At 47.7% G+C, this 19,040-nt stretch overlaps 1 protein-coding gene across 1 annotated transcript in view; it reads left to right on the top strand.

The window, feature by feature from the left end:
* Window positions 1-1,068: 1,068 nt before the first annotated feature.
* LOC121854567 overlaps window positions 1,069-19,040 on the top strand; it is a gene marked incomplete at its 5' end in the record, with an annotated part of 72,346 nt that continues 54,374 nt past the window's right edge. The window contains 3 exons of the mRNA XM_042349243.1: window positions 1,069-1,134; window positions 7,248-7,368; window positions 11,726-11,838. Of these exons, the coding sequence (XP_042205177.1) occupies window positions 1,069-1,134; window positions 7,248-7,368; window positions 11,726-11,838 (300 nt within the window). The remainder of the gene's footprint in view (window positions 1,135-7,247; window positions 7,369-11,725; window positions 11,839-19,040) is intronic.

Raw genomic sequence — 19,040 nt, 5'->3', positions numbered from 1 at the left:
ATGGTGAGAGAGGAGATGGTGAAGAGAGGAGATGGTGGAAAGAGGGAGATGGTGGAGAGAGGGATATGGTGGAGAGAGGGAGATGGTGGAGAAATGATGGAGAAAGGGAGATGTAGTCATTCAGAAGGATGGACCTGACCGGTGGGTAGTGTTGACGTGTGTGTGTGTGTGTGTGTGTGTGTGTGTGTGTGTGTGTGTGTGTGTGTGTAATAATAATAATAATAATAATAATAATAATAATAATAATAATAAAACGGTTTATTAATAGAGTTGTGGTGTAAAATATACAAACTTATATGTGATTTAGACATAATGATATACGTTCAGTACATTTACAGGGCTGTACAGTCCATAAATCAGAGCTGTTTATTATTTTAACAATAGATGGGATGGTGCTGTTCTTATATCTATCGGTGCACTCTTATGGGCTGAATTTGTTGTAGTGGCTGACTGCGCTAGGTGGGTGGGGGACTTCGGCAGTAGGTGGCGATGACAAGGATGATGCACTTATCCACTGCCAAACCTTGGCGAGATCACTGGGGATGGCATTTCCAGGGTGGAGAGAGCGTTGTTGTAGCCGGAGTAGTCTGCGCCGAGCATAATTTGCAGGCTTTCTGTACCTTCTCTAGCTAACGTTGTTGGGTGGAGTTGAGAGAAGACGACCAGGCTGGTGACGCATACGTTAATTTAGGGAGAATAAAGGTGTTGTAGATAGTTCTCAGCTCTGGCGTGGGTGCCCCAAGTGACCTGAGTCGTTGTAGCATGTAGAGTCGGTACGAGGCTGCCTTGATTGTGTTGTTTACATGGGCCTTCCAGTCCAGTGTGTGTGTGTGTGTGTGTTTTTGACGACAGAATTAAAGAGGCTAATTAATATGCCGTGGGAGGAGGAGGAAGAGGAAATTTCCCTTGGGTGAATTGGTCGAACTTGAGGCTATTCTAGACCGAACCTCCTCCTCCTCCTCCTCCTCCTCCTCCTCCTCCTCCTCCTCCTCCTCCTCCTCCTCCTCCTCTCCCCTCCACCTCCTCCTCCACCTCCCTCCTCCACCTCCTCCTCCACCTCCTCTCTCTCCATCCTCCCTTCTCCACCCCCTTCTTCCTCCTCCTCCCTCAAACCTGACAGGAAGAGAAAACGTGGTTATTCGTTTTCTAATCTACGTAGTTAACGGTGACGTATGAGACCAATGGTTTTTAATTAGTTAGGTTAGGTTTGGTTTGGTTAGGTTAGGTTAGGTTAGCTTAGGTTAGGTTTGGTTTAGTGAGCGATAGGGTGGTTAGGTTTGCTTAGGTTAGGTTTGGTTTAGTTAGCGATAGGGTGGTTAGGTTTGCTTAGGTTAGGTTTGGTTTCTAATACATGATCATATATTGGGAGCCATTTAATGTACTATTTTATGAACCCTTTATGATATCTTAATCCCAGAGTACAATGAATTAACTCCCTTGAATACGATAATACTGTACTCAGGAGGGGGAGAAGGGAGATTAATCCATACGTACTCAATGGGATTAACTTACCTGGAAAATTCTCATAAGAGGGATTAATCTCGTTTATGGATTCATTTTGGGGATTTAATTTGTGTTAGGATTACTTAGGATTAGTCTGGAGGTGAGTGGCAGGTGAACGTTCAGGTGTATTAGTGTAGTGGCAATACTGAGATGAAAGTAGGGTGGATATCTCTCTCTCTCTCTCCCGTTCTTCTTCCTTCTCTTCTGCCCTCCTTCTCTACCTCCCTCCTTCCTTCTATACCCCCGCTCTTTTCACCTCCCTCCCCCCCTTCTCTACCTCCCCCTCTTTCTCTACCTCCCCCCTCTTTTTTTTTTACCTCCCCACCCCTCCTCTTATCCCCCTTACCTTCCCCCTCCTCCTTCTCTACCTCCCCCCTCCTTCTCTCCCAGGTTATTGGCCCCCTAGCGAGCGGTCATCACAAGTGAGGGACGCCCACTCATCTCACCAAGGCTCCCAAAGTGGTCAACACACGTCATCTTCCCCAGGCGTCACCTAATTTCTCCCCAAGATCATATGATTTCTCCCCAGGATCACCAAATTTCTCCCCCAGAATGACCCAATTTCTCCCCCAGCTCCCCACCCTCTCCTCCACACCAAAGTCATCCACTTAAGCTTACGTAAGTCTAGAGATTCCGGGGAAGTCCCTCGTCGGACATGGGGTGTATCGACAGGGTGGGAAGTTGTGTGTATGCCTTGACCTCTCATACGAACGGTGATTGTTATTGTTTTGAATCCGGGTCGTTCGTGGATTAGGAGTTGTGTGGTTGGAAGAACGCAAACACAAAGAAGGTACTGATCACCTGAAGATTAGTACCCACCCTTCCTGCTTATTTCCTCTGATGATTAATTAAACCCCCCAACGCTACCTGGGTGGGGTTAGGTTAGGTTAGGCTTGCGTTCGGGGAGTTTAATCATCAGGTGAGGTAAGGTTCATCTACAGGTGATCCAAATATACATCTTGTTTTTATTTGTTTCCTCAGAATTGTTTATATAAATAAGTAATTAATCCACAGGTTCTTTCACCACGAGGATAATTAACATTTATTTTCCAGGGAACATAAAGGCGTAAAGTTTTTTCCTAACCATTATTTTTTTCCCAATCAGAATGGACTGTGACGTCATCAATCAACGTTTGTAAACACGTGCGCTGATGACGTGTATCATCACCCAACCAGTGGTGGCGGAGCAAAAGTAAGTGACTAACTAGCACCTGGGGGCTAGTTGGCGTATCTTCAATTTTCTGATTGGCTGAGCCGCTGAGAGGGTTATCTTTATATTGAGGGGGCGGTAGTGACGTCACACAACGCACGTGTTTATGTTTACAGGTGATGTGGCCAGCTGACGCGCCCCACGGAACAGAGGTAAACAACTATTGTACACCTTCGTCGACTGACTCCACCAGCTGACACTCTGACCCCACCAGTACATGTTATCTCCCACCTTATAACTATATAGTATGGTATTCTCCTCCTCCTCTCCCTCCTCCTCCTCAGTCACTTCTCTCTCTCTCTTGACTTGGTGATGCACGCCCCTCCTCCCTCCTCTCACCCCACCCCACCACCCCCTGCCCTCTCCCTCTCCGTCAAGTCACCCCTCCCGCGACAAGTGTGGAGGCTAACGGGGAACAACATATCCACCATCGACATAGATCACCAGCAGGAGAGGCGCTCTATCAGATGAGTCAGAGTAGTGGCTCGACCTATCACCACTGGAGGGAGGTGTCCGCTAAATGCTGGTGGGGGTGGTGGTGAGGGGTAAAGGGGTGGGGGTGCTTGGATGGGGGTGTGGGAATCGGTGGTACGGGCAATGAATATGGGAACGGAGGAGGTGCTGGGAGGAGTGGTGCTGGGATGGGGTGATGCTGGGATGGGGTGGTGCTGGATGGATGGGATGGTGTGGGGTTGTGGTGTGAGAGCGGAAGAGATAGGGTGATTGAATTGTGGAAGAGAGAGAGAGAGAGAATGTGTTGGTTTATGCTAGACAAGGTATTGGTAGGAGCGTGTTGGTGGGTTATGAGGAAGGATTGTGTAGAAGTGGAATGTATGGAGGGGAGGGAGGAGGGAGGTAAAGCGTGAGGAGAGGATGTGAAGTGAGGCGTGAGGAGTGAGAGGAAGTGAGGCGTGAGGAGTGAGGAGAGGGTGTGAAGTGAGGCGTGAGGAGTGAGGAGAGGGGTGTGATACGAGACGTCATTCTGTCCTCAAGTTTTTCAAGCGTCACAACACAAACCAATTAGCATAACATTTAGGGATCTTGATCAACATTTCTTTAACCCTTGATTAATGACTCGACTAATGAGGCCGCGTAACTTCCTCTAGTCTCATAACCTAACCTAACCTAACCTAACCTAGTGCAGAAAGCGTTAACAGCGTCCAACAGGGAAGCACGCAATCTGGTTGGTTGTACGTCACCCCAGCACCTCGTAACTGGGTGGGATTGGCGGAGGACGCGAATTCTCTGTCAGTTAGGCAATCAGTCAGTCAGTCAGTAAGGAGAAACAGTGATGCAGGATGTAAACAGAGAGGAAGAAGAGGCTGGAGTCCATTACTATTTTGTTATTACAGGAGTATTATTGTTCTTTACTATTACTATCCTCTAAAGTTAGTTGAAGTAGTAGTAGTAGTAGTAGTAGTAGTAGTAGTAGTAGCTCAGCACAGCGAGGATAGCTACTTATGTATTAGGATATTTAATTTTAAGGTAATAAAATGGCATGAAGGTATGGCTATTAGGGGAGGCTGGAGGCCATTTAAAAAAGAAAGAAAGTAGTAGTAGTAGTAGTAGTAGTAGTAGTAGTAGTTGTTGGGCAGTGTTGATGACTTTTGCAGCCTGGTTCGTGACCTATGAACATATTATCATTCCCTGTGTGTGTGTGTGTGTGTGTGTGTGTCACTACTGCCACACATGAACGAGCTACTTCCAGCGACGGCGTCGCTTCGTGAGCCATGATGTATCAGGAGAGGATGATGGGCGGGGCGGTGGGCGGGCGGGCGGGCGGGGCGGTGTGGGGTGAGGTGGACCTGTTACTCTTATGATGCCTGCCTTTATTATCTCCCATCAGTGAGTCACACATCACCCCCTCCTCCTCCTGACCCCTCCTCCAGACCTCAACCCTTTCTATGCCACCGTCACCTCCCCCTCCCTCCTCATTCTTTCTTCCTCCTCTACCCCATTTCTCCTCCCCTCCCCTACCCTCCACAGCCGCCACACCTCCTCATCCACTTCTCCTTTCCTTTGTATCCTTCCTCTCCTCCACTCTCTCCTCCTCTCCTCTTTCCTCACTCGTCTACTAACCAACTCACCTCCTTCTATCTCCAATGCTCAGTCTCCCCGCATTCGTCTACCCTCCATCTACCCCTTCTGCCCCTCACTCCACCCCTCCTCCCTGCCCTTACTCCACCTCAAGTGCCTCTCTGTCTTCCAAACTGTACACATGATTCGTTTGACAGACCCGACTCTTCCCCACGACCCCTGTCCCTGCCCCACGACCCCCATCCCTGCCCAACGACCCTTTTCCTGCCCACGACCCCTTCTCCCCTGCCCCACGACCCCCACCCCTGCCCCACGATACCCCGCTTCCTACGACCTACCTTATGGCTCCCTCTCCAACATCCTTCACCTTCCCCATCACTCTCCTCTTGGCAAATTTACCCTTTCACCTCCTGTTCATCCTCCATTCCCATTCCCCATTACCATCCTCCATTCCCATTCCCCATTACCCACCTCCATTCCCATCCCACCCTCCATCCCTACTCCCACCCTCCATTCCCATTCCACATTTCCACCTCCATCCCATTTCCATCCTCAATTTCCATTCTATTCTCCATTCACATCCCCCATTCCTACATTATTCTCATCCCCATCCTCCATTCCCATCCCCCATTCCCCTCTCTAGTCCCTTTCCCTTTTCTCATGCACTACTTTAGGCTCTTCCAACATCCAGGTCCTTCCTGTCACCACACTAAAGTAAATTGTTAAGTGAGTTTTAGTAGACTTTTTCAATACACCTCCTTCCCTCCCCCCCCGCCCTAACCTCATCTTCCCTTCCTCACACTTACAAAATACCTCCATGTTAAGTGAGTTGATAACTTACAATTACTTATCACCACCTACCTCCCCTTCAGTTAACTAAAACCTCCTGTGTTAAGTGACTTTAAAACATTTTGCAAATACGCCACATCCTCCGTCCCTGACCTCTCCTCACCCTCCGTCCCCCTGCCCCTCACCCCCGTCCCTCACCCCTGCCTCATCCGCTCCGTCCCTCACCCTCTGTCCTCACACCTGCCCTCACCCTGCCTCACCCCTGCTCACCTGGCCTCACCCTCCGTCCCTCACCCTCCGTCCCCACCCTCCGTCCCTCACCCCCTGCCCTCACCTCCGTCCCTCACCCTCCGTCCCTCATCCCCGCCCCTCACCTCCGTCCCTCACCCTCTGTCACTCACCCTCCGTCCCTCACCCCGCCCCTCACCTCCGTCCCTCACCCTCCGTCCCTCACCCTCCGTCCCCCACCTCCGGTCCCTCATCCCTGCCCTCACCCTCCGTCCCTCACCCCTGCCCTCACCTCCGTCCCTCACCTCCGTCTCACCCCGCCCTCATCCTCCGTCTCACCTCCGTCCCTCATCCCGCCCCTCACCTCCGTCCCTCACCCCCCTGCCCCCACCCTCCGTCCCCACCCGTCCCTCACCCCGCCCCCATCCTCCGTCCCTCACCCCTGTCCCTCACCTCCGTCCCTCACCCCCGCCCCTCACCCCTGTCCCTCACCCCGCCTCCTCATCCTCCGTCCCTCACCCCGCCCCCTCACCCCTGTCCCCACCCCCTGCCCTCACCCCCCGTCCCTCACCCCGCCCCTCATCCTCCTGTCCCTCACCCTCCGTCCTCACCCCGCCCCTCACCTCCGTCCTCACCCCGCCCCTCATCCTCCGTCCTCACCGCCCCTCACCCGTCCTTCACCTCCGTCCTCACCTCACCCCCTGCCCTCACCCCCCGCCCTCACCCCGCCCCCACCCCGTCCCCACCCCCGCCTCCTCTCATCCTCCGTCCCTCACCCCCGCCCCTCATCCTCCGTCCCTCACCCTCCACTTCCACCCCCTCATCCTCCGTCCCCACCCCACCCCCTACTCCCCTGCCCCTCACCCCCGTCCTCACCTCCGTTCCTCACCCTCCGTCCCACCCCCCGTCCCTCATCCTCCGTCCCTCACCCCTGTCCCTCACCCTGCCCCTCATCCTCCGTCCCTCACCTCCGTCCCTCACCCCGCCCCTCACCCCGTCCCTCACCTCCGTTCCTCACCTCCGTCCTCACCTCCGTCACTCACCTCCGCCCCTCACCCTCCGTCCCTCACCCCGCCCCTCACCCCCTGTCCTCACCCCTGCCCTCATCCTCCGTCCCTCACTCTCCGTCCCTCACCCATCCTCACCCTCCGTCCCTCACCCTCCGTCCCCACCCCGCCCTCACACCCCGTCCCTCACCCCGCCCCCTCATCCTCCGTCCTCACCCCCGTCCTCACCCCCCACCCTCACCTCCGTTCCACACCCTCCGTTCTCCTCACCCCCGTCCTCACCCCCGTCCTCACCCCTGCCCTCACCTCCGTCCTCCGTCCCTCACCCTCCGTCCCTCACCCCCGTCCCTCATCCCGTCCCTCACCCCCTGTCCCTCACCCCCCACCCCTCACCTCCGTCCCACACCCTCCGTCCCTCACCCTCCGTCCTCACCCTCCGTCCCCACCCCCTGCCCTCACCCCCTGTCCCTCACCCTGCCCTCATCCTCCGTCCTCACCCTCCGTCCTCACCTCCGTCCTCACCCCTGCCCCTCACCCCGTCCCTCACCCCTGCCCTCACCCGCCCTCACCGTCCGTCCTCACCTCCGCCTCACCGTCCGTCCTCACCTCCGCCCTCACCCTCCGTCCTCACCCCGTCCTCACCCCCCGTCCTCACTCTCCTCACCTCACCCCCGTCCTCACCCTGCCTCATCCTCCGTCCTCACCTACGCCCTCACCGTCCGTCTCACTCTCCTCACCCTCACCCCTCACCCTAGGTTAATCCCACTTAAAGATCTTTCAAAGGCTTCCTCCGTCTAATCTCTCCCTAACAATTGCCTCTCAACCCTCCCATTCCATCTATGGGTTATACCTTACATAAAATCGATGTTGTCTAATACCATCCCAGCAGCTCTCTCTCTCTCTCTCTCTCTCTCTGGGGATTATTTCCATTCTTCTCTCAACGGCCTCGGTTGGCCTGTATACAACACTTTCTGCTCTTATCAGTAGCAGTAGTTTGTGGTTATTCTTGATAAAATTACACAAGAAAAGGGAAACAATAATTAAGAAATGCATAAGGTGAATTGATGATTTCAGGAAGTGTTATAAGAGAAAGGCACAGACAGATAGACAAAGAGAAGGAGGATGTATATAACAAATGGATCAATAGAGAGAGAGAGAGAGAGAGAGAACAAAACAGTTGTCGACGATGGCGTGTATTACAGAGGCCGCCTTTAATGTCTCACAAATTTGTGGGAATGGGAGTGGACTAGAGTGGTGGGGCGTGGGGGCGTGGGTGGACCTATGGAGGGGCGTGGGGGCGTGAGTGGACCTATGGAGGGGCGCGAGTTGATCGTGGAGAGATTGTGAAAGGGAGAACAATAGTTATAGATAAAGGGAAAGGGGAGAAGAGAAGGGAGTAATTAAGGGATGATAAGATTAGAGTGAGAGAGAGAGAGAGAGAGAGAGAGAGAGAGAGAGAATTGAGGCAAAATAACAGTAGAATATAAAGGAAAAGAAAAGGACGGAAGGAGACATAACAACAGCAGATGAAAGTGAAAAGGGGAGAGAGGGAAACAAATGGAACAGGAGAATAAACAGTGGTAGATGAAGGGAGAAGAGGGTGGTTGGTGATGTAAGATAAAGGGAAAAAAGGAAGATAAAAGACTGATAAACAAGGGAGAAGAGGAGGAGATAATAGGAAAGGGAAAAGAGAGAAAGAGGAAAGAGAATATTCACACCAGAAAGTCTCACCTCTCTGTGTATAAGGAAATTATAGGTTACGTTAGGTTTGGTTAGGTTAGGTTGGGTTAGGTTAGGTTAGGTTAGGGTAGGTTAGGGTAGGTTAGGTTAGGTTAGGTTTGGTTAGGTTTGGTTAGGGTAGGTTAGGCAGGTTAGGTTTGCTAGGGTTTTGGTTAGGTTAGGTTGGGTTAGGTTAGGTTAGGTTAGGGTAGGTTAGGGTAGGTTAGGTTAGGTTAGGTTTGGTTAGGTTTGGTTAGGGTAGGTTAGGTTACTAGGGAGGGAAGTGGGAGTTTACCTGTGTGGGTTAGGTTAGATTAGAGTCAGGTAACATACATTGGTAAAGGTGTGTGTGTGTGTGTGTGTGTGTGTGTGTGTGTGTGTGTGTGTGTGTGTGTGTGTGTGTGTGAGAGAGGAGAGAGAGGAAACAGAGACAGGAAAGAGGGAAAAAAGAGAATAAAAAAAGGGAAAGAAACACAGATATTTTATTTACACTCTTGAAGCCTTTGTTTACACTGAAGCCTTTGTTTACACTGAGGCCTTTGTTAACACTGAAGCCTTTGTTTACACTGAAGCCTTTGTTTACACTGAAGCCTTTGTTAACACTGAAGCCTTTGTTTACACTGAAGCCTTTGTTTACACTGAGGCCTTTGTTAACACTGAAGCCTTTGTTTACACTGAGGCCTTTGTTTACACTGAAGCCTTTGTTTACACTGAAGCCTTTGTTTATACTGAAGCCTTTGTTTACACTGAGGCCTTTGTTTACACTGAAGCCTTTGTTTATGCTGAAGCCTTTGTTTGCACACTGAGGCTTTTGTTTATACTGAAGCCTTTGTTTACACGCAGAGGCCTCGTGACAAGAGAAACTGAAGCCAAGAACAGGGTCCTAATTGATATCCCATTGTGTACTGCCATATGGTGTAGTGGCCTGGGTAAAGACTGGGAGGTGTATGGGTTGGGTGACGGGTGTAGACAGTAGGGTGGTCAGGCTGTCTTGTGGGTGGGACGGGTGTTTTAGACAGCCTTGGGGGTGTGATACAGGTTACAGATGGCTTCTGGTGAGGGAGGAGACAGATGGTGTAGAGTACAGGTGGATGAGTGTAGCGTCTGGCTGTCCCTTACCTGTTACACCTGTCATCTACCTGTTACACCTGTCATCTACCTGTTACACCTGTCATCTACCTGTTACACCTGTCATCTACCTGTTACACCTGTCATCTACCTGTTACACCTGTCATCTACCTGTTACACCTATCATCTACCTGTTACACCTGTCATCTACCTGTTACACCTGTCATCTACCTCTGTCCTCCAGTCGACCTTATGTTGTTTTTGTATATTTCTATTCCATACAAAAGGTTGTAAATGCGTAACTCACCTCTCCCTCCTCCCTCCTCCCCACACATTACCTCCCGTCAACCTGATTATGGGGAATTAATTACAAAATATTCTCATTCCTATCCCCTCCTAACCTCCCCCCTACTCCCCACGAAGGCCCAAAAGTGGTTTACCTTGGTTAGGGAGGAGTAGGGGCGGAGGAGTGGTGGGCGCGGGAGGAAGAGACGATGCCCTTTGAGACGAGTGAGGGAGGAAGGGAGGGAGGCGGATGGGATATAGGAAGGAAGGGAGGAGAATAGAGGGGATAGGAAGGAAGGGGAGAGAGACAATGGAGAAGAAATTAAAAGGTGAGGAAAGTAAATAAAGTATGAGAGAGAGAAAGAGAGGAGAAGATGGAGATAAGAAAAGATGGGATATGGGAAGGGAGGAAGAGAGAATGGATGAAGAGAAGGGAGAGGAGAAAACAAAAGATAATTGGGTGGGGAGGAGAGGATGGTTAGGTGGGGAGGAGGAGAGGATGGGTGGGGGAGAAGGAGAGAGGATGGGGAGAAGGATAGGATAGGATGAGGGGAGAAGATGGGGAGGAGAAGAGAATGGAAGGGGAGGTGAGAATCGGTGGGGAGGAGAAAATGGGTGGGAAGTAGAGGATGGGGAGAAGGAGAGCATAGGATGGGGTAGGATGAGCAAGGACCTCAGTTACCCATCTTCGACTGTTTCCATCCTGTAGGGGCGACGTCCTTGAGATGGTTTAATGTCCTACGGCATCACCTTGAAGAGTTTTTCTCACTCCTTCAACTGATGCAAACCTAACCTAACCTAACCTAACCTGACCAAACCTAGCCTAACCTAACCTAATCTAACCAAATCTAACCTAACCTAGATAAATTATGATGATACATGGATGTTTCTGGATGTCTGTGGATATCTATGGATATCTGTGGATGTCTCTTGATGTCTGGATGTCTGTGGATGTCTCTGGATGTCTATGGATGTCTGTGGATGTCTATGGATGTCTGTGGATGTCTATGGATGTCTGTGGATGTCTATGGATGTCTGGATGTCTATGGATGTCTGTGGATGTCTATGGATGTCTGGATGTCTGTGGATGTCTCTGGATGTCTATTACCCTATAGAACACAGATTTCATACAGTATATATCAGACAGTCTTTAAAGTTCTCATTCCTGTCTTTTATTATGGTCGTTGTAGAAAGTGTGTGTGTGTGTCGAGCACTACCGCCCATTATGACTGTTTCACCACTAACCTCTGCTTGACCGCTAACTGTCTTGAATTATTTCTCAACCTCACGCGCTAGCGTCTACTCCCCTTGCTCCGGCCACTCCTTGCTCCGGCCATTCTCCTGCTCCCGGCAACTCCTGCCTCGGTCACTCACTGTTCACCCCTGGCCACTTCTGTTTGTTATGAACACCAAGGAAGGGGGAGGAGGAGGAGGATGGAAGAGAGACAGAAGGAGGAGGAGGAAGAAGAAGAACCCCACTATCGGCAGGAGGTGTGGCCCAGGTGCGTGTTAGTTAGCGAGTAAACACACCTGAACGCTGATGTCGGGTTATTGTTGGATGAAGGGATGTTGGATACCCTTATATTGTTGGGCCCTTGTTTACTGATGTACTGAAGGTCATATAGCTGAAGCACACACACACACACACACACACACACACACACACACACACACACACACACACACAGCACAAAGGATTAATCCACAATTCAATCACATAAAGGATTAAATCAAAGTCCAATCGAGTGTAAAGGATTTAATAGTCATATATATACGTGTTTACATTAGCCATAAGAAAGGGAGAACACAGCAACACCGTCCCTGACAGCCTTTGCGAATCCGAATCCCGCCTTTGCTAACCCAACACCGTCCCTGACAGCCTTTGCGAATCCGAACCCTGCCTTTGCTAACCCAGAACCCAGCCTCGAGACGTGCTACAGCGGATCACCTTTACACAACCTGGATCGATGGAAAGAAACTAACGCTGGTATGGTGAGTCGTGTCCTCATAGCCACTTGGGGACACCAATAATGTTTAGATATTAGTCTTTTTTTTTCTATAAATAAAAAAGTCTGAAAAAAATTACTGTACCTGAGGGATTATAAGTTACCTGTAATAATCATAGCTAGTGTATTGTACCTTTAATGTACTAGGTATAGGGTTAGATTAGGTTTGTTTCTTCAGTACTCTTACCTCAACATCGACTAGGACAGGTGAACGTTTACCTGAGAGGGAGTGGGTCAGGTGTATAAGGCAGGTGTACTAAATATTATGTTCCTCATATAAATAATTGTTTTACATTCGCAAATTTTATGGGTTAATTGATAAGAAAAACTACCCTATTTATATTTTTGCTGTTTACTGATAAAACACTAAGATAATTACTGGAGTTTGACTGATAAAAAAAACGTAAAAAAACCCGGGGAAATAAGTTGGACAGTTTTATGGTTGGATCACCTGAAGAATCGTCGCCCCAGAGTCCGGCAGGGCGACAATTCTTCAGGTGGGGTCAGGAGCCTCCACGGTTGTTAACCTTCAGGTTAGTGGAGTCAGGACCCTGCAGTCAGGTAGGAGGACTATATAATAGTAAGTGGGCTCAAAAAATTTTTAGTCAATTTTGTGGATGTGAATACTGGTGTACACACACAAACGATTGAGTCATATTGGAACAAAAACAAGAGTTACATCAAGACCATGCGTGGCTGCAAATGAAGCTTTTTAAATTCTTACCTTCAAGAATTCATGTGGCATGATCGTTTTTCTGATAATCCTCTGGAAAGTTTATGTCAACACATTGCTGTTCAGTTCCCTTTGTAATATGCATCACAATAAAGAAGCATAACACAAAGGAATATATTTATGTTATCCTAATTCACTGTGGGCTGGGGCGACGATTCTTCAGGTGGAGCAGGCTGGGGTGACACTTCTTCAGGTGGGATATCCCGGGGTAACAATTCTTCAGGTGGACATTCTGGGGAGACGATTCTTCAGGTGCTCCTTATGGTTTAGTTTAATAGATTGTAAAATAAAACCTTTTGATTCATGCATAGGATTAGAATAGACAATGTAAGAGACGCAAAGAAAGTGTGTGTGTGTGTGTGTGTGTGTGTGTGTGTGTGTGTGTGTGTGTGTGTGTGTGTGTGTGTGTGTGTGTGTGTGTGTGTGTGTGTGTGTGTGTGTGTGTGTGTGTGTGTGTGTGTGTGTGTGTGTGTGTGTGTGTGTGTGTGTGCTTCAGCTACATATGACCTTCAGTACATCAGTAAACAAGGGACCAACAATATGAGGAGTGTCAACATCACTCACATCCAACAATAACCCGACATCAGCGTTCAAATTATTGTTTACTCGCTAACTAACACGCACCTGGGCCTACCTCCTGCCGATAGTGGGGTTCTTCTTCCTCCTCCTCCTTCTGTCTCTCTTCCATCCCTCCTCCTCCTCCCCCCTTCCTTGGTGTTCGTAACAAACAGAAGTGGCCGGGGTAGACAGTGAGTGACCGAGGCAGGGAGTTGCCGAGGCAGGAAGTGTCCGGGGCAAGGAGTGGCCGGAGCAGGGAGTGGCCGGAGCAGGGAGTAGACGCTAGCGTGAGAGTTGAGAAATAATTCAGAACAGTCAGCGGTCAAGCAGAGGTTAGTGGTAAAGCAGTCATAATAGGCGGTAGATGCTCGACACACACACACACACACACACACACACACACAAACACACACACTCACACACACACTCACACACACACTTTCTACAACGACCATAATAAGACAACAGGAATGAACTTTAAAGACTGTCTGATATATACTGTATGAAATCTGTGTTCTATAAGGGTAATAGACATCCAGAGACATCCACAGACATCCATAGACATCCAGACACCCATAGACATCCACAGACATCCACAGACATCCATGTATCATCATAATTTATCTAGGTTAGGTTAGGTTTGGTTAGGTTAGATTAGGTTAGGTTAGGTTAGGTTAGGTTTGCATCAGTTGAAGGAGTGAGAAAAACTCCTCAAGGTGATGCCGTAGGACATTAAACCATCTCAAGGACGTCGCCCCTACAGGATGGAAACAGTCGAAGATGGGTAACTGAGGTCCTTGCTCTTCCTACCCCATCCTATGCTCTCCTTCTCCCCATCCTCTACTTCCCACCCATTTATGCAATGTTACAGTTTTCAAGATAGAGGCCTGAAATTTGGTAAGGAGGTGCGGGAACTTTTAAGTAGCTGCTTCCTGAGAGCGAAAACCCCAAAAAGATTCTTGACAGAGAGAAAGAGATGGGGGGGGGGGTATTCATCCGCGCATGAATGTATGAGCGTGTAAACTTATCAGTACAAACCCTACACAAAACACACATCCTCGTTCGTTTTTCTGACTCAAGCAAGGTGACCCCCAGCACAGGACGCATTCTCTCCAGGCTCCCCCTTTTAAGTGGTTTTGATATAACGTAATTATTTTTTTTCGTATTGCAAAGAATACTGGATACGCTTGCAACATACCTGAGTTAATGGTGTAATAATAATAAAAATAATAAACGGTTTATTGATAGAGTTGCAGCCGGTGGCTGAAAATATACAGACTTACATTTGATTTAGACATAATGATATGCGTTGAATACATTTACAGGGCTGTACAGTCCATAAATCAGGAGTTGTTTATTATTTTAACAATAGATGGGATGGTGCTATTCTTATATCTATCGGTGCGGGCTCTTATGGGCTGAATTTTGTTGTAGTGGCTGACTGCGCTAGGTGGGTGGGGGACTGCCGGTGGCAATAGGTGGCGATGACGAGGATGGTGCAGTAGTCCACTGCCAAACCTTGCTAGTGCTTGGTGGTGGAGGTCACTGAGGGATGGCACTTCCAGGATGGAGAGACCGTTGTTGTAGCCTGAGTAGTCTACGCCGAGCATGATTCTGCAGGCCCTTTTCTGTACCTTCTCTAGCTGGCGTTGTTGGGTAGAGTTGAGCAGGCTGGTGACGCATACGTGTGTGTGTGTGTGTGTAGAATATGTATGAGTATTTGTGTGTTTGTTTATAATCATGTGTGTAAAGTGAACCAACCACACATACATCCACACCTCTCCAACTAACAGACAGACAGACGTAATTCAACAAACCCCCTCTACAACATCACAAAACACTTTTTTCCCATATTAAACATCTTAACTTCATAAAAAATATAAAACTAAAACGAATTAACAACAAACTAAACCAGCCTACGAAAACCACCAAACAGTTTTATACACCGGATTTATGAACGGGGCAAATTAGTACCGAAAAAAGAGAGCAGGAATTATTATTGTGCTGTAAATTGTGTCGGATGGGAACGCTTGGGAGTACAGTATGTTTTGGTCCCGATAAATAAACCGCTGGCAACTTTAGTCTGCGGTACGGTTGCCACACACACACACATTTATTGCCATTAAGGTGGAATTTATTATTATTATTATTATTATTATTATTATTATTATTATTATTATTATTATTATTATTATTATTATTATTATTATTATTATTATTATTATTATTATTATTATTATTATTATTATTATTATTATTATTATTATTATTATTATTATCTGCTGTCTTTGTTAATGCTCCTATTATTATTATTTGTTATTATCATCATCATCATCATCATCATCATCATCATCATCATCATCATCATCATCATCATACTACTACTAACAACACCAGACAGTGATCACTACTACACGTGACATAACTCTCTCCCCAAGGTTTAAGAGTCACTGGGCAACACACCTCGGCTAAATACTGTACCTCCTAAATACAGTCACGTCCCGGAGCTAACAACTATCAAGCTAACTACTAACTACCTAATTACCCCCGAAAGCTAACTACAACTATGAATAATATCAGTTTAATAATTTACATCTCTGTTTGTTAGTTAATTAAGTCATACTGATAATGAATACAGGAGTAATTATTCGTTATTTGTTTTTTCACAATTAACAGGTAAGTTCAGGTGACAGGGGACATTAAATTGTTGTCTTTTCCGTCTGTCTGTCTGTCTGTCTGTTCGTGTATCTGTCCGTCCGTGTATCCGTCCGTGCTTGGATTATTTTCACAGGTGTTTTCTGGTTTTTATTTGGATCAGTGATGACAAAACATTTTTTTTTTCATTTTCCTTCTTGTTTCCCGTCAGCTGACACACTGACACAGACACACTGACACAGACACACTGACACAGACACACTGACACAGACACAATGACACATTATCACCCTAACACAGACACACTGACACATTATCACCCTAACACAGACACACTGACACATTATCACCCTGAGACACTGACACATTATCACCCTAACACTGACACACTGACAAACTATCACCGTGACACAGACACACTGACATATTATCACCCTGAGACACTGGCACATTATCACCCTGACACTGACACATTATCACCCTGACACTGACACACTGACACATTATCACCCTGACACAGACACACAGACACATTATCACCCTGACACAAACACACTGACACATTATCACCCTAACACAGACACACTGACACAGACGCACTGACACATTATCACCCTGACACTGACACACTATCACCTCTGGACACGACACACATTATCACCCTGACACTCCCACACACTGACACATTATCATCCCCACACTGACACATTATCACCCCTGACAGGACACACATCACCCTGACACACACAGACTGACACATTAACCCCCCCTGACACTGACACACTGGACACATTATCACCCTGACACATTAACCCCCTGACACTGACACATCGACACATTATCACCCTGACACTGACACACTGACACATTATCACCCTGACACTGACACACTGACACATTATCACCCTAACACCAACACATTATCACCCTGACACAGACACACTGACACATTATCACCTTGACACTGACACACTGACACATTATCACCCTGACACTGACACACTGACACATTATCACCCTAACACCAACACATTATCACCCTGACACAGACACACTGACACATTATCACCTTGACACAGACACACTGACACATTATCACCCTAAGACAGACACATTGACACATTATCACCCTGACAACACATTATCACCCTGACACAGACACACTGACACATTATCACCTTGACACAGACACACTGACACATTATCACCCTAAGACAGACACATTGACACATTATCACCCTGACACTGACACACTGACACATTATCACCTTGACACTGACACACTATCACTCTGACACCTACACACTGACACATTATCACCCTGACACTGACACACTGACACATTATCACCCTGACACTGACACACTGACACATTATCAGCCTCACACTGATACGCTGACGCATTATCACCCTCACACTGACACATTATCAGCCTCACACTGATACGCTGACACATTATCACCCTCACACTGACACATTATCAGCCTCACACTGATACACTGACACATTATCACCCTCACCCTGACACACTGACACACTTAAAGAGTCAAGGCTGTGTCTAGGACCAAAAATAATTGCAGGACGTTATCTATACAAGGGACAACGATGGGCGGTGAAGGAGTCGAGCATACCTGAAGAGTCTCTCTCTCTCTCTCTCTCTCTCTCTCTCTCTCTCTCTCTCTCTCTCTCCCAGTATTAATAGCTAGTTTAAGGTTGAATCAGACGGTTGGCAAAGCAACTGTTGGTATGTTTTGGTAAGTGAAAAGTTCAAAGTCTGTGGCAGGACTATGTGAGGATGTGGCAGGACTGTGTGTGTGGCTGTGGCAGGACTGTGTGTGTGGCTGTGGTTGTAGCAGGACTGTGGTAGGACTGTGTGAGGCTGTGGACCAGACTCGGAAGATACGCATTTGTCACTCTGGGGGTCACCACAAAGCCCCTCCGTGACGTGGTGTGTCCAGCCACCCTCACCTCACCTCCCATTGTAAGTAGAGCCATGTGTCACGCTGGCCGCTGCTCTCTCTACAAGGGCGTATTCTACAGCTTCTTGTGACAACACTATAGACATTTGTGTATAAAACTACGACCACTGTTGTTTCATGAATGTGTCTACCTTTATTCCCCCTCCCTCACCTTCCCTCCCCTCCCCCACACCCCACACCTTCCCTCCCCCACCCCTCCCCCCACACCTCCCCTCCTCAACATCCCCCTCAGCAGCACCCCCCCTCAGCACCCTGACATACGGTGAAGGGAGGCTGGAGGTAAAAACTAAGATTACCTGAAGATTGGACACCCTAGCTTATTGCACCAGAAGATAAACCACCCAAACGCTACCTGGGGGTTAGGTTAGGTTAGCGTTACTATATTACTGTTAATCTGTAAAGGAAGAGATTGTCTCATTGACTTCAAATGTTCCACACAATAACTAACTGATTGACTGTGGTAATTACGTCCCTGGCGACGCAACAACTTAGGTCATGTGTGCCGCTGAACTAAGCTAAAAGTTTAGAAATGTTCCACACAATGACTGGCCAAAGTGAGGCTTTACCCGTACGTACTGAACCTTGCTAAGTTACAAGTTTCTCATCGTGGGTGTTGAGAAGTACAGGATATGATGGGCGTACACCTGGTGTTTGTGTAATATATAACCTATCTTTGACAGGTGAGACTAGTTTAATCAGGACAAGGTATAGATTTACAAATGCTCCTTCGATAAAATATTCCTCCTAAGTAACGATGAAAGATTGTACTTATCTAGGCGACTTAACGTAACCTAACCTAATAGATTCTACATAAATTTGCTTACTTAAGTTACTGTCAGTATAATTTTGATTTTATTTATGTTTTGTTCTGGTTAAATACAGGGATTTTTTTTTACCATTCAAATCCACGTGATTCTTGACCCGCTCGCCCACCCACCCACCCACCCACACCCACCTACCTTACCCACCTACCTACCTGCCCTCCCACCAGCCCGCCTCATCTAGCGAAATTGACAAATCTAAAAAGACAAAAAATTTGGCTGCCAATGCAAAATAAAATACAAAATCTTGCTACAATTTAATGTTGATTAAAATATATGTTTACTAACTTCTTAATATGATAATAACATTCATAACATTCTGACAAACTATATTTTTTTATCTTTGTTACTCAGAAATTACGTATAAAATTTACAATGTATTTAACTGATGTTTATTTACAGCTGAAATTCACTGGAAAATAGATACATGTTTAATAGTGAA

The sequence above is a fragment of the Homarus americanus genome, unplaced genomic scaffold, assembly GCF_018991925.1.
Source record: "Homarus americanus isolate GMGI-L3 unplaced genomic scaffold, GMGI_Hamer_2.0 scaffold49860, whole genome shotgun sequence".
NCBI classification, from domain to species: Eukaryota; Metazoa; Arthropoda; class Malacostraca; order Decapoda; family Nephropidae; genus Homarus; species Homarus americanus.
This window is presented reverse-complemented; position numbering and strand designations above follow the sequence as displayed.